This window comes from Marmota flaviventris, chromosome 14 (assembly GCF_047511675.1).
Source record: "Marmota flaviventris isolate mMarFla1 chromosome 14, mMarFla1.hap1, whole genome shotgun sequence".
In the NCBI taxonomy this organism is placed as follows: domain Eukaryota; kingdom Metazoa; phylum Chordata; class Mammalia; order Rodentia; family Sciuridae; genus Marmota; species Marmota flaviventris.
The window spans coordinates 77,886,391-77,898,335 of NC_092511.1; the positions used below are offsets into that span (position 1 = coordinate 77,886,391).

Below are 11,945 nucleotides of genomic sequence, written 5' to 3' on the forward strand. Positions count from 1 at the left end.
CCTCACCTGAGCCCCACTTTTCTTTCCACACCAATTCAGAGGGAATGGGGGGCCCTGCTCCCTGTGTGGCCTCAAGCTGGACCTGACCAGCTGTGCGTCTCTGACTGACTTGGCACTCCGTCAGCCTGAGTTGCACTGGTTTCTGTTGCTTCCCAAGAGCAGCCAGTGCCTGGTGAGTGAGCAGCCAGCCAGCAGTCATCTTGAGCTCTCTGGGGCTCAGACCTCTCTCAGAACTGAACTTGAAACCAATCTAGCTGGGTGCAGTGGCAGCACAGGTCAATAATCCCAGCAACCTGGGAGGCTGAGGTAGGAGGATTGCAAGTTCAAAGCCAGCCTCAGCAGTTTAGCGAGCTGCAGAAAATCAAAAGGATCTGGCTCAGTGGTTAAGTGCCTCTGGGTTCCATCCCCAGTACCAAAACAAGCAATGACAACAACAAAAACCCAAAGAAATCAAGAGCATTCAGGGCAAGGGGAAAACAAATTGGGACAGTCAGTGACCCCACCCAGGAAATGACACTAACCGGGCCACGCAGGGCTGTGCAGGCTGCCACTGGACTGGTGAATGGGGAGCAAGGCTTTTCTTGCTGGCCCCAGACTCAGACATGCTGGCCAGGGCCTCCTGGCCCAAGGCCACCTCTAGTCTTCCTATGGATGCCCTGAGGAGGTGCCTAACAGCACCACATGCTGGCTCTCCCCTGTCCAGGCCTGCCCGTCCTCCCAGGGCGGGGCAGGTGGGTGGGGCAGCCTGGAGGAGAGAGGGAAGTGAGAGCTGGGGCGGGGCTGGCTGGGAGAAGTAGAGAGCAAAGCGGAGCAGCAGGAGCAGGAACAAGGCGAGGTGACGGGGAGTGGCCTTGGGAGTGGGACTGGCTGGGACCCTCTGGGTGAACAGGGAAGGGTGACTTGCAGGGTCTGGAAACAGCCAGGAAAGGTGGCCCTGGCCTGTAGCCCTGGCAGGCTTATGCCAGACTCTGGTTCCTACCTGACTGCCTCTCCAAACTGACCTGGGGGATGGGAGCGTCCTGGTGGGCTGTGCCCTAGAGGCAGAGGGAGGAGCCCAGGCTTACCCTCAGTGTGAGAGGTGGTGGAAGACTCCCTAGGGATGCCTGAGACCCCCAGTGCGAATTCTGTCCCCCTGGGCAGCACCTAGTGCCCTGGAGCAGGACTGTGGGGGGTCTGACCACTGGAGGGGCTCCAGCCAGGCGGGCAGGCCCGGCCTTCTGCTGGAGGCACTTTGGCCAACTCCCTGCGGAGGGCCTGCCTGGGGTCGGAGGAGGAGGTAGAACCTGGGGAGGAGCCCTCCAGGCTGGGGGTCTGGTGTGGTTCTGGAGCAGACCTCCTCTCTGCCCTTATCCAGAAGGACAAGTGCATTGCACACCGAGGGGCAGCTGGGCTGTGAGGGGAAGAGGCCAGTCAGGAGTCTATGGAATTAGGGCCTGAGGAGGGCAAATATCCCACAGGTACCCGGAGGAATGGGGACACTGACGGCTGTCAAGCATTTCCTCAAAGGTGTGCATTAGCTGGGCTCGGTGGCACACGCCTGCAACCCCAGCGGCTCAGGAGGCTGAGGCAGGAGGATAGCAAGTTCAAGGCCTGGGCAATTAGTGAGACTCTGTCTCAAAATAAAAAGGGCCGGGGGTTCAGCTTAGTGGTAGAGTGCTGGCTTAGCATGGGAGTGGCCCTGAGTTCAACCCTCAGTACCTGGGGGGAGACATAGAAGAGGCTGTTTTCCCTAGAGATGAGTTCCCCATCTCCAATGGCATCCAAGAGGGGCTGGTAGAGGATGCTGCAGGGGAGCTCTGTGCTGTGCATGTCTGGGTATGTGTCAGGAGGCAGATGTGGGGCTGGACTGAACTAGATGAGCATTAGGGCTCCTTCTCACGCTGGGTCTGTGATTCAATGACGTCCCGCCCAGGGGAGGTTTGAGGTTTCCTTGGGCATGGTGGCCCTCTACCTCACTACGCCCTGCAGCTGGACGCAGAAGCCTGGGCTGTTCCTTGGGTTTGTGCTCCCCTTCCTGCCTGTGCTGAGCCCCAGCACAGGCCTTGAAGGAGTGGAACAGAGTGGACAGCCACAGGCTGCTTGGGGGACACGCAGAGAGAGGCATGAGAGTGCCCTTTGCTTAGGCGGAGACGTGGAGTAGTCAGGTCTTGCTGCAGGGCCACCTGCAGTGGGGCCTGGAGCTTTCCTCCCAGGTGGGAGGCCTGGGGGAACTCCTGGGGAGGCTGAGGCGGAGGATCTGGAAGATCTCTTGGACCCTTAATGTGGGCCTGGGATGCTGGGCTCTGATGGGTGTGAGGCTGGAGGCACACATGGAGGAGGCCGAGGAGCTGTGGGTGCCAGCGGCTGGCAGGAGGGGAAAAGAGGGAAGGACCAGAGGTTGGGTTGGTCCCTCCTGAGAGAGCCTGGGGCGAGGTGGGGGACAGGGATCTGACGGGGCAGCCCAGGCTCTACCCAGGGAGCCTGCTTGTAGCTGGCCAAGTCTGGGGCCAGGTATTGGGAGTTTACAAAAATCCTGGTATGTCAAGGGTGACTCTGCTCCAGACAGAGTCCACAGCAGCACGGGGTGACTTCAGCATGTGGTCAGCATGTGGTCAGCATGTGGATGCGCAACCTCACTGCAGAGCAAAGGAGCGAGGCCTCAGGCCTGCGGCCCGTAGGGGACCGCTTACTCACGGAGACCAGTTAAAGCCACCCAGGGATCACATTATTGGCCTGTCCAGGGTACAGGACCACAGTGACAGGGTCGTGCAGCAGGTGGGAGAGACCGGGCTCATTCTGAATGCAGCGTGGGCGGAAGCTAAGGAGCAGGGCAAGGGCCAGGGATGGCAGATGATTCCAGGGGAACAGCAGGGCAGGGTTCTGTCTAACCGACCCTCAGAGACTTGTTGAAGACCAGCCAGGCTGACCCTGACCCGAGGCCCCTGGGGGGAGGCAGAGGATGTAGCCCTGATGACGCTGAAGGTGGCTGGATGTGGAGGATGGTTTCTGGTGAAGCTTGCTGGTCGGGTCCTTTGCTAACCCTGGGGTTCACAGGGAGACACAGGGGAGGTTCCCCAAAGCGTTGTCAGCACGTACTTTATTTAAAAAAATTTTTGTTTTAGTATTTTTCCTTTTTTGCAGTGCCAGGCATTAAACCCAAGGACTCACGCATGCCCGGCAATGCTTTATCACTGAGTGCAGCACCAGCCCCGCACCTACCTTCTATAGGACCCCAAGGCCACTCGCCCTGCTGTGGGGGCTCACGGCCTGGACAGGTAGCCTGCTTGTTTGAGCTTTGAGTTCTCGTAGCACAGAATCCAGACTAGGGAAGCCCACAGCTTCTGACCGCACTCCTTCCTTGAGCTCTCCCTGCTGGTGACTCAGCCAGGGCCTGTGGGCATAGCATGTGACCCTTTGTGAGACCCAGAAGCAACTCCCCTCCCTTCCTCTCCTCCTGGGATGCCAAAGAACGCCTCTGCTATTCTGTAGCTGCTGGTGGAAAAGGAAAGGCGTGGTTTTCAGGCACTGCACACCCATCACCCTGCTCTCACCCGCCCTGGTGCCTGCTCAGAACGCCCCTGCTCGCCTGGCCTCCATTCAGTGGCTCCAAGATCCTCCCAGTGATGCCCCTTGGCTTCTCAGCTGGTTCCCTTCGCCCTGACTCTGCCTAGAGGGAGGCCCCTTGCAAAGCTGAGCTGGGTGGGCACATGGTGTGTGTTGTGTGGAGTGCCGCAATGTGGGAAGAAACCAGCTGTCGCCACCCATTTTCTGGACCTTAAAGATGATGATGTGTTTTTAAAATGCCTGCTTTTTGTATTCTCCCCACAATCCGTGCCATGGGTCGTCCCTCCTGACCCATGCAATAGAGATGGGTGCTTCATGCCAGCACTGAAGGGAGCTGGGCACACAGTGATGCCAGGGACCAGGCTGGGGAGCCGCTGAGGGCAGGGAGTAGTTAGGCAGCCTTTAAGGACATTTAGTAAGGCTTCACTTTGCTGTGTTTGGTAGGTGCCTTTCAGCTCCAGCTCGGGCCGTCTGTTTCTCCTTGAGTTCTCACTCTGTACCTTCCAGGATGCTTGTTCATTGTTCACGTGAGACAGTGAATGCACTGGCATAAAACTTCTGAAATCCTTCAGTTGTCATTTGAATATCTACAGAACCTACAGTGACTTTGAGGCAGGTTAGAAGAAATAAGAAGTAGGAGAGACAAGGAGAAGGACAAGGAAGGACAATGCTGATCTGAGGTCCCATGCACCTGTCCAGCCCTCTCACTTCTCAAGCTCAGTCTTCCCAGACCCGTCTCTCCCACCTTTATGGGAAACCTGAGCATCTTAGAGTTATTGCAAACCTACCCCCTCTTGGGAAAATTACCTGTGAACTTTGATTAGGATTAGTTTATAAAATGAATAGATTAAGCAAGGGGAGGTATAGTTTTTTTTTAATGCAGTACTAGTGATTGAACCCTCTGATGCTCTGTCTACCAGGGCTACATCCCCAGGGTCTTGAGACAGGGTCTTGCTAAATTGCTGAGGCTGGTCTTGAACTTGTGAGCCTCCTGCTTCAGCCTCCAGAGTTGTTGGGATTACAGGCGTGTGCCACTGCACCTGGCTGCTTTTATTTTTATTATTTAATTCCTTCTGATTGTTTTGGGTTTCATTTGCTTGTCCTTTTCATTTTGGGCTTTTTTTTTTTTTTTTTTGATACCAAGGATTGAACTCAGGGGCACTTGACCACTGAGCCACATCCCAGCCCTATTTTGTATTTTATTTAGAGACAGGGGCTCACTGAGTTGCTGAGTGCCTCGATGTTGCTGAGGCTGGCTTTGAACTTGCAATCCTTCTGCCTCAGCCTCCCGGGCTGCTGGGATCATAGGCATGCACCACTGCGCCCATCTGTCCTTTTCTTTTTATGGTGGAAGCTGAAGCCATTGGCTTTTGGCTTTTCTAATGGCAGTTTCTGCTTAGAGAGCTGCCTCCCAATCTTGGTTATCGGGGTCTGAGTGGAAGGCAGGTGTGGCTGAGAGGTCAGACAGTTGGGACACCTGGCCAGGTGCAGAGATCTGGTCTCCACAAGCTATGCACAGCTGAGTGACCATGTGTGACCTTGGACTTTGACTCTCCACCTGCTTTTCTTTGCCTGTGTAATGGAACCAGGGGCAATCCCCTCTTGGGCTCCTGTAAGTGAAGTAGTTGAATATACCTGGCCACCTGGCGGGGCCTTCCAGACCCATATGTGAGGGCCCTTGAGTCCCTGTGACAAGGATACTCTGTCTTGCAGGTCCGGAGACAGCATGTTCACGCCCATCCCCAAGAGGTAGGCAGCCACTCACCCTCCCCTCCCAGCACTTCCAGGGCTGCCCACTCCCTGAGCCATCATCCACTCCTCCAGTCCTGGGCACCAACCTTCTCCCTCCCCGCAGTGGCTCTCCATTCCCGGCCTCCGTGCGGGATCCTGGCCTGCACGTGTGGCGGGTGGAGAAGCTGAAGCCGGTGCCTGTGGCGCGCGAGACCCAGGGCGTCTTTTTCTCGGGGGACTCCTACCTGGTGCTGTACAACGGCCCGGAAGAGCTCTCTCATCTCCACCTGTGGATAGGTATGGGGCAGGGTGGTGGGGTCTCGCTCAGGGTGAGGGCTGGCATGGGCCTCGGGGACCTTGCCCTTCCACCTCCCTCCTGCCCCAGGCCAGCAGTCTTCCCGGGACGAGCAAGGGGCCTGCGCTGTGCTGGCCGTCCACCTCAACACCCTGCTGGGGGAGCGGCCCGTGCAGCACCGGGAGGTGCAGGGCAACGAGTCTGACCTCTTCATGAGCTACTTCCCGCGGGGCCTCAAGTACCAGGTCAGGGCAGCTCCAGCCCGTGTCCCCCCTTCCTGCCTGTCTCCTGCGGGTGGGGTGCAGAGCCCTGGTAGCTCAGGCACATGAAGGGGTCCCTTCTGGGCTGCAGGAAGGTGGTGTGGAGTCAGCATTCCACAAGACCTCCCCTGGGACGGCCCCGGCGGCCATCAGGAAGCTGTACCAGGTGAAGGGGAAGAAGAACATCCGGGCCACGGAGCGGGCGCTGAGCTGGGACAGCTTCAACACCGGGGACTGCTTCATCCTGGACCTGGGCCAGGTGGGTGGCCGAGGCTGGGCAAGGAATGAGGCCATACCCCACTCCTAGTGGACCCTCCACCAGGGAGTGCCATCCCGAGCCCAGCCCTTGGGGTTGTCTCCAGGGCCACGGCCACCAGAGCCCCGTGGCTCTGACCTGTGTAAGATGGCCTCTATGTGGACTCAGGCACTTCACTGTGTACTTGGTCCCCTCCAGGTGACCACAACACCTCCTGGGTGAGTGCCGGAGAGGTAGGGAGTAACGGCAGGGAGCACAGACACAATGTGTCCGAGTATTTCTGATCCTTGGTCGAATCTGGTTGCACCCACATTAGAGGGCCACTGTGGGCAGAGCCGGCCTCCGGCGGTGTTCCCAGGCTCTGAGTCCACTCCCTCCCTCTCAGGAGCCGTGGTGGCCTGGGCTACTTGCCTGCCGGCCTCTCATGCATTGAGTCCAGGATGCTCCTCTGGGCCAGCATGGAGGCCTGGGGAGGCAGCCAAGATGGCCTGTCTCCATCCTAGCCCATGCAGCAGTGAGTGGGGCATAGGCCAGGGGCTGGGCTCTCAGGCAGGGAGGGACCACCAACCTGCCATCCCAGGGAGGAGCCAAATTTGGACCTTCAGGGGAGGGAGCAGGTGAGCAGGGCTGGGGAGGGGAAGGGGCATGGTCCTGGAGTGCAGGTGGCTAAGGAAGGCCTTGAGGACACTGCTTTGGGGCTGGAGGATGGCTGAAGATTAGGCAGGAGGGTCAACCTTGCTGTTCTCAGGAAGGGCGGTGGTGGTGAGAAGAGGCAGGGGCACAAGGACAGGCCTTGTACCAAGTGGCAGTTCAGGAGAGGAGACGGGGGAGGGGAAACAGCTCTAGGGTGGCATCCCCACTTCCCCGCAGCCTCCCCCCACCCCGCCCGTTCAGCACACATCTGTATTGTGCCTAACTATGTGCCAGCTCAGCTTTGGCGAGGGCACAGGGCAGGGAACAAATCCGTCAGGCTCACTTCCTAGAGCGAGAGGCTGGCTCTAATGAGGTAAAGAGGTGACATGGGCAGGAATACGCACAGCCTTCCTCTAAGGCCTCTGGAGTCTGTCCCTGCCTTCTGTCACACCTCCAGGGTCAGTCCTCCAAGAAGAGCAGGGGAGGCAGGACCCTTCTGGGCTGGGGCAGGACTTGGCCGCTGGCTGTGACCGGGCTGCTCCCTTCCCTGCAGAGCATCTTTGCCTGGTGTGGTGGGAGGTCCAACATCCTGGAGCGCAACAAGGCCCGGGACCTGGCCCTGGCCATCCGGGACAGCGAGCGGCAGGGCAAGGCCCAAGTGGAGATCGTCACCGATGGGGAGGAGCCTGCTGAGATGATCCAGGTTGGAGGACACTGGCGTGGGCAGCTGGGCGCCCTGCTTAGAAATGGTCAAGAGAGTCAGTGATGAGCTGGGATGCGAGGGTGGCTGGGCCAGGGTACAGGCATCTCTGTGACGGAGAAGCAGGCAGCCTGGCTGGTGGGTGGGTTGTGCTCACTCTCCCTAGTGCCTTGGTGCAGGACATGGTGAGCCAGACAAGAGGGGTGGCCCTGAGCATGACGGCTTTAAAGTTTGGGGGCAGGAATTCCAGTATACCTGGCCTGCTCTGGCTCTGCAGGTTCTGGGCCCCAAGCCTACTCTGAAGGAGGGGAACCCTGAAGAAGACCTCACAGCTGACCAGACGAATGCCCAGGCCGCGGCTCTCTACAAGGTGGGCACTCCAGGCCTTGTGCAGCAGCCGCAGGGCCGGGGCTGAAGAGAGAGGAGCAGCTCAGAGGGCAGGAGGATGGGAAGTGGGGGGTGGCAATCCCCAAGGACATAACTGTTATTTCACTTCGGGGCCCTTCCTGGTGAAGTTCAGAAGCTAGTTCCAAGTGTCCTCTGTTGAACTCCTCTGATGGGTCACCGGGCAGTGCCCAGCAGTACCGAGGTGGAGGGCAGGGGTGGGGGCTGCCTTGGCCAGGGCAAGGCTCTGGGGAGCAGCAGAGAGGGCCCTGGCCCTCTCTGGGCTGAGACGAGGGCTGGTGCTCGGGGAAGTCAGACTCAGCGTGCCCTTCCTCCCTCAGGTCTCTGATGCCACTGGACAGATGGACCTGACCAAGGTGGCCGACTCCAGCCCCTTTGCCCCTGAGCTGCTGGTGCCCGACGACTGCTTCGTGCTGGACAACGGGCTCTGTGGCAAGATCTACATCTGGAAGGGTACGCGGGGCTCCTCCACAGCCGCCTGGGCCCTGTAGCTGCCCTGGCCCAGGCAGGCACCCATGGCCACTGCTCTGAAGCTGCAGCCCCCTGCAGTCGCTGAGGGCCTGCTCAGATGTGTTGCTGGGTCCTGCCCCAGAGATTCAGGCTTGCTAGGCCTGGGGGCAGCTACCACTCCTGGGAACCACTCTTTTAGCCCCTTCCTTGGCCTTCAGGGCTTGGAGACCCCAATCTTGGACTCTGCCTCAAGGTGTGACAGGTAAATTCTAGATAAATTACACATCACCTTATGCAATGGGTGGTGAACTCGCAGAACTTGTTTCCCAAGAGATGGTATCGAGAGATGGTATTGGCTGGAGGGAGACTGCTGTGCTCAGCCGTCCTGTCCTGCCGGCTCTGGCCCTCAGGCCCTGGACCCTGGCTTTGCTTTCTGGAGCCTGTTTCACCTCCCTGACCAGCTGACAAGCTTCTCAAAGGCAGGAACTGTGTTTATCTGATGGTCTTGATGAGATAGCTACAGGGTTAACAAGATGTGGAACTTGCCAGCCCCCAGCCTGGTCAGGAAGAGAAGTGAGGCGTCCAGAGATGGCGGCTCCCAGGGGCTCATACTGCGGCCTCCCAAATCCAGCAGAGACCTGGGATAGGGGCCTGGAGGTGCTGGCAGCATAGTTGATCTCTAGGGTTTGGGGAGGGGACGAGAGAGGCTCCTGCTGGGGCTGCTTTTGCCCTCCCTGGAGGGGACGTGCCCCGCAGCACTGATGCCAAGCATAGGAACCTCAAGCAAAGAATTATTACAGAAAGAGAATCCAGAGGAGAAACGGGGAGTTTGAGAGCGAGAGCCAGGAAGATGGGTGCCTGTGGGTCGGGTGCGGCTGGTGTGTTCACAGGGAGTTGAAGCATGTAGTTCACGGGGTCCCCACAGCCTGGCTGCAGAGCCAGCCACTGTTCCCAGCACTATTTCTTTGGGAAAAATGCCTTGAACTGGAGCACAGGTTGGGTTTAAGGACTGTCTGCAGAAATGGGTGGATTCTGCATGGTTTATTTTGATGAGCACTCCAGTAGCATAACCATTATGCCAGTGGAGACTCGCTGGCATTATAGGAGTCTGTTCTCCATAATAAATTGTCCCTTTTGTTCTCAGTTTGTCAAGAAGGCTTGAGTTGGGCACGGTGGCCACGCCTGTATTAAAGCAATTTGGAAGGCTGAGACAGGAGAATCGCAAGTTCAAGGCCAGCCTGGGCAACTTGGTGAAACCCTGTCTCAAAATACAAAATAAGGGCTGGGGATATGGTTCAGTTGGTAGAGTGCTTCCCTCGCATGCACAAGGTCCTGGATCAATCCCCAGCACCACCACAAATAAATAACGGCTGGGGATATGGTTCAGTGATAAAGTGCCCCGGGTTCAGTCCTCAGTACAAAGAAAAGAAAAGGCTTGCTAACCATACAGTTGACAGGCACAATAGGTGAGGGTCCTGCCCCTACAGTTTGATGGAGAGAGAAAACCCATTCTTCCTGATGAAGGGCCCTGGTCAGAGCAGAAGATAGTTTGTGCTGCTGGAGATGGAATCCATGTGGTCAAGTGCTCCAGAGTGGGTTTTGATGGTCAGACCTGGCAGAAGTAGTTTTCATTTACCTTTGAGATGCCAGTTTAGAAAAAGTATTACGAGGCAGATTTCATACTTCCAAAGAGCTATTTGGCATTCTCATTAACAAAAATTTGATAGCTATTCTGCGGACCCCTGTTAAATTTCCTCAAGAAAAATGGGATGGAAACTCTAAAGGATCTCTGTTCTTCACTCTTCCTGTGCTGCAGGGCGAAAGGCTAACGAGAAGGAGCGGCAGGCGGCCCTGCACGTAGCGGAAGGCTTCATCTCCCGCATGCAGTATGCCGCAAACACTCAGGTGAGGAGGCACCTTGGGCCCCAGGCCCCACTCCTGGGCCTCCTTGTCCAGTGTGGCTGGCCTGTGCTCCCTGGGACCACTGTCCTTGGCTGTGACTGCCCCTGGTAGCCTATTGTTCTGATAGGGCTCATGGATAACAGGTGGCCTCTGCCAAACTGCACTGGTCCTTGAAGCAGGGCTTTCTCAGCCCGGTCCCTGTAACCCGTCTCCTCTCTCTGCGTATCTGAAGGAGCTGCCTGGCCTGGCCTGGCCTGCATGTGCTTGGGCCTTCTGTCCCACACCCTGTTAGTGACAGAGGTGGCAGCTTCCAAGCCAGCCTTCTCCCCACTGTCCTGCAGGTGGAGATTCTGCCCCAGGGCCGCGAGAGTCCCATCTTCAAGCAATTCTTTAAGGACTGGAAGTGAGGGTGGGCGTCCCCCTGCCCCTGCCTGCCTTTGTGTGCTCAGTGTTGAGAAGCCCCGCTGACTTCAATAAAGGAAACCAGTGCCTTCCCCACTCTCCCACTGCCTGCCTGGGTGGGTTTTCATTGTCCCTCCAGACGCTTCACAGTCCCTAGGGCCATGGAGGCAAGGGAGACTAGAGGTGGCCTGGGTCCTGCTGGCTGATGGCCCACGGTGGGGCTGAGAGATAAGCATCATTCTGGTCTGGGCGTCTGCCTCTCTTGCTCCTGGGCAAGGTGCCCCTCTTGTCTTCACCCCGCTTCCTTCTCCTGTGTGTGGTGTGGGGGAGAGACAGCAAAGGGAGGAGCGCCAAGGGGCAGAGGGGTGCTACAGCAGGTGTGGCCTGGACAAGCCTGCAGCCCTGAGGCCAGGCAGGGCTGCGTCCTGAGGCAGTGGTGCTCCCAGCTCCAAAGCTGATCAATTCTTCTTGCTGATTTTGTGCCACACAGCACTAAAAAACCAGCTGCCTTTTGCAGATCCCCACATCCTCCCATCCTTGACCTGACAGGATGCAAGAGCTGGTGCCAGGCACAGCTTTGAAAGGCGAGAGGCCAGCACGCACACAGTGGCTCTGGCAATGGTTTTAGATTTACGGAGTACTGCAAGTCCCCATGGAGGGCAAGGACATTCCCCAAGGAAAACGCACAGGTTAAGATTTCTGCATCTCCTGTCAAAGGGTTCATTCCCCTCTGGCAGCCCTGTACCTTAACAGCTCCTGGACTACACCACTGGCCACTGCCGAAGGTTTGAGGGAAGCAGCCATGAGCACTATGGTCTGAGGAGCCTCAAGCAGGCCATGAGGGGGAGGAAAGACCACTGCTGCTCCTGAGGGGACAGCTGCTCCCCTTCAGCCAGAGCCCTGGAATGCAGCCTAGCCCCCACAGGTGGGGCCCATGTTCCTAGTGGGCCTTCAGGTGACGGGAGGGAAGGAGGACACCTGACTGAGGCTCCTGCAACGTGGCCCAGGTGCAGCTCTCCTCCCTTCCAAGCCCACTGTGCCCGCATCCCCCTCTGCTGGTCTGAGGGCGCTGCTGCAGGAATTCACAGAACAAAGCCTTGTTTAAGTCCAGCAAAGGTGACATGAGGCAGATGGCAGGGCTTGTCACCAGCCACACTTGGGGGAGTTCCCTTCTGCATCTGGAAGGCCATCTGTCATCCTCACCTCTGGAATGGGTCCCACCTGCAGTGTGTTAGGCCTGGAGGAAGGATGGAGGCATGGAGGGGGCTCTTACCTGCCCCCACCCCCAGCTCGGCTGCTGGCCTGGAGCTGTGAGGGGAGCAACAGAGCCAGGCTTGTCCAGAAGCAAATGCAGGACACCATGCCAGT

General features: G+C 57.9%; 1 protein-coding gene across 3 annotated transcripts; it reads left to right on the forward strand.

Annotated features, from left to right (window-relative positions):
- The first annotated feature begins 764 nt into the window (after nucleotides 1-764).
- On the forward strand, nucleotides 765-10,678 carry Capg (capping actin protein, gelsolin like). Of its 3 annotated transcripts, none has more exons than XM_027948901.2 (10): nucleotides 765-835; nucleotides 5,257-5,292; nucleotides 5,399-5,571; nucleotides 5,660-5,814; nucleotides 5,921-6,088; nucleotides 7,272-7,421; nucleotides 7,696-7,788; nucleotides 8,144-8,276; nucleotides 10,090-10,178; nucleotides 10,517-10,678. In XM_027948901.2, exons 2-10 carry the CDS (start codon nucleotides 5,270-5,272, stop codon nucleotides 10,580-10,582), a joined length of 1,050 nt encoding a protein of 349 aa, XP_027804702.2. In that variant the 5' UTR covers nucleotides 765-835; nucleotides 5,257-5,269; the 3' UTR covers nucleotides 10,583-10,678. The 3 variants fall into 3 exon arrangements, with proteins under 3 accessions (XP_027804702.2, XP_027804699.2, XP_027804703.2); XM_027948898.2 differs by having other exon boundaries at nucleotides 769-830; XM_027948902.3 differs by lacking the exon at nucleotides 765-835 and adding an exon at nucleotides 3,233-3,254.
- The last annotated feature ends 1,267 nt before the right edge of the window (nucleotides 10,679-11,945 follow it).

Bases quoted from the DNA above. Each gene is read 5' to 3' on its own strand.
- Capg (XM_027948901.2), top strand. From the start codon at position 5,270: ATGTTCACGCCCATCCCCAAGAG. The intron at 6,089-7,271 runs GTGGGTGGCCGA...CCTTCCCTGCAG, and splicing joins TCATCCTGGACCTGGGCCAG to AGCATCTTTGCCTGGTGTGG. The intron at 10,179-10,516 runs GTGAGGAGGCAC...ACTGTCCTGCAG, and splicing joins AGTATGCCGCAAACACTCAG to GTGGAGATTCTGCCCCAGGG.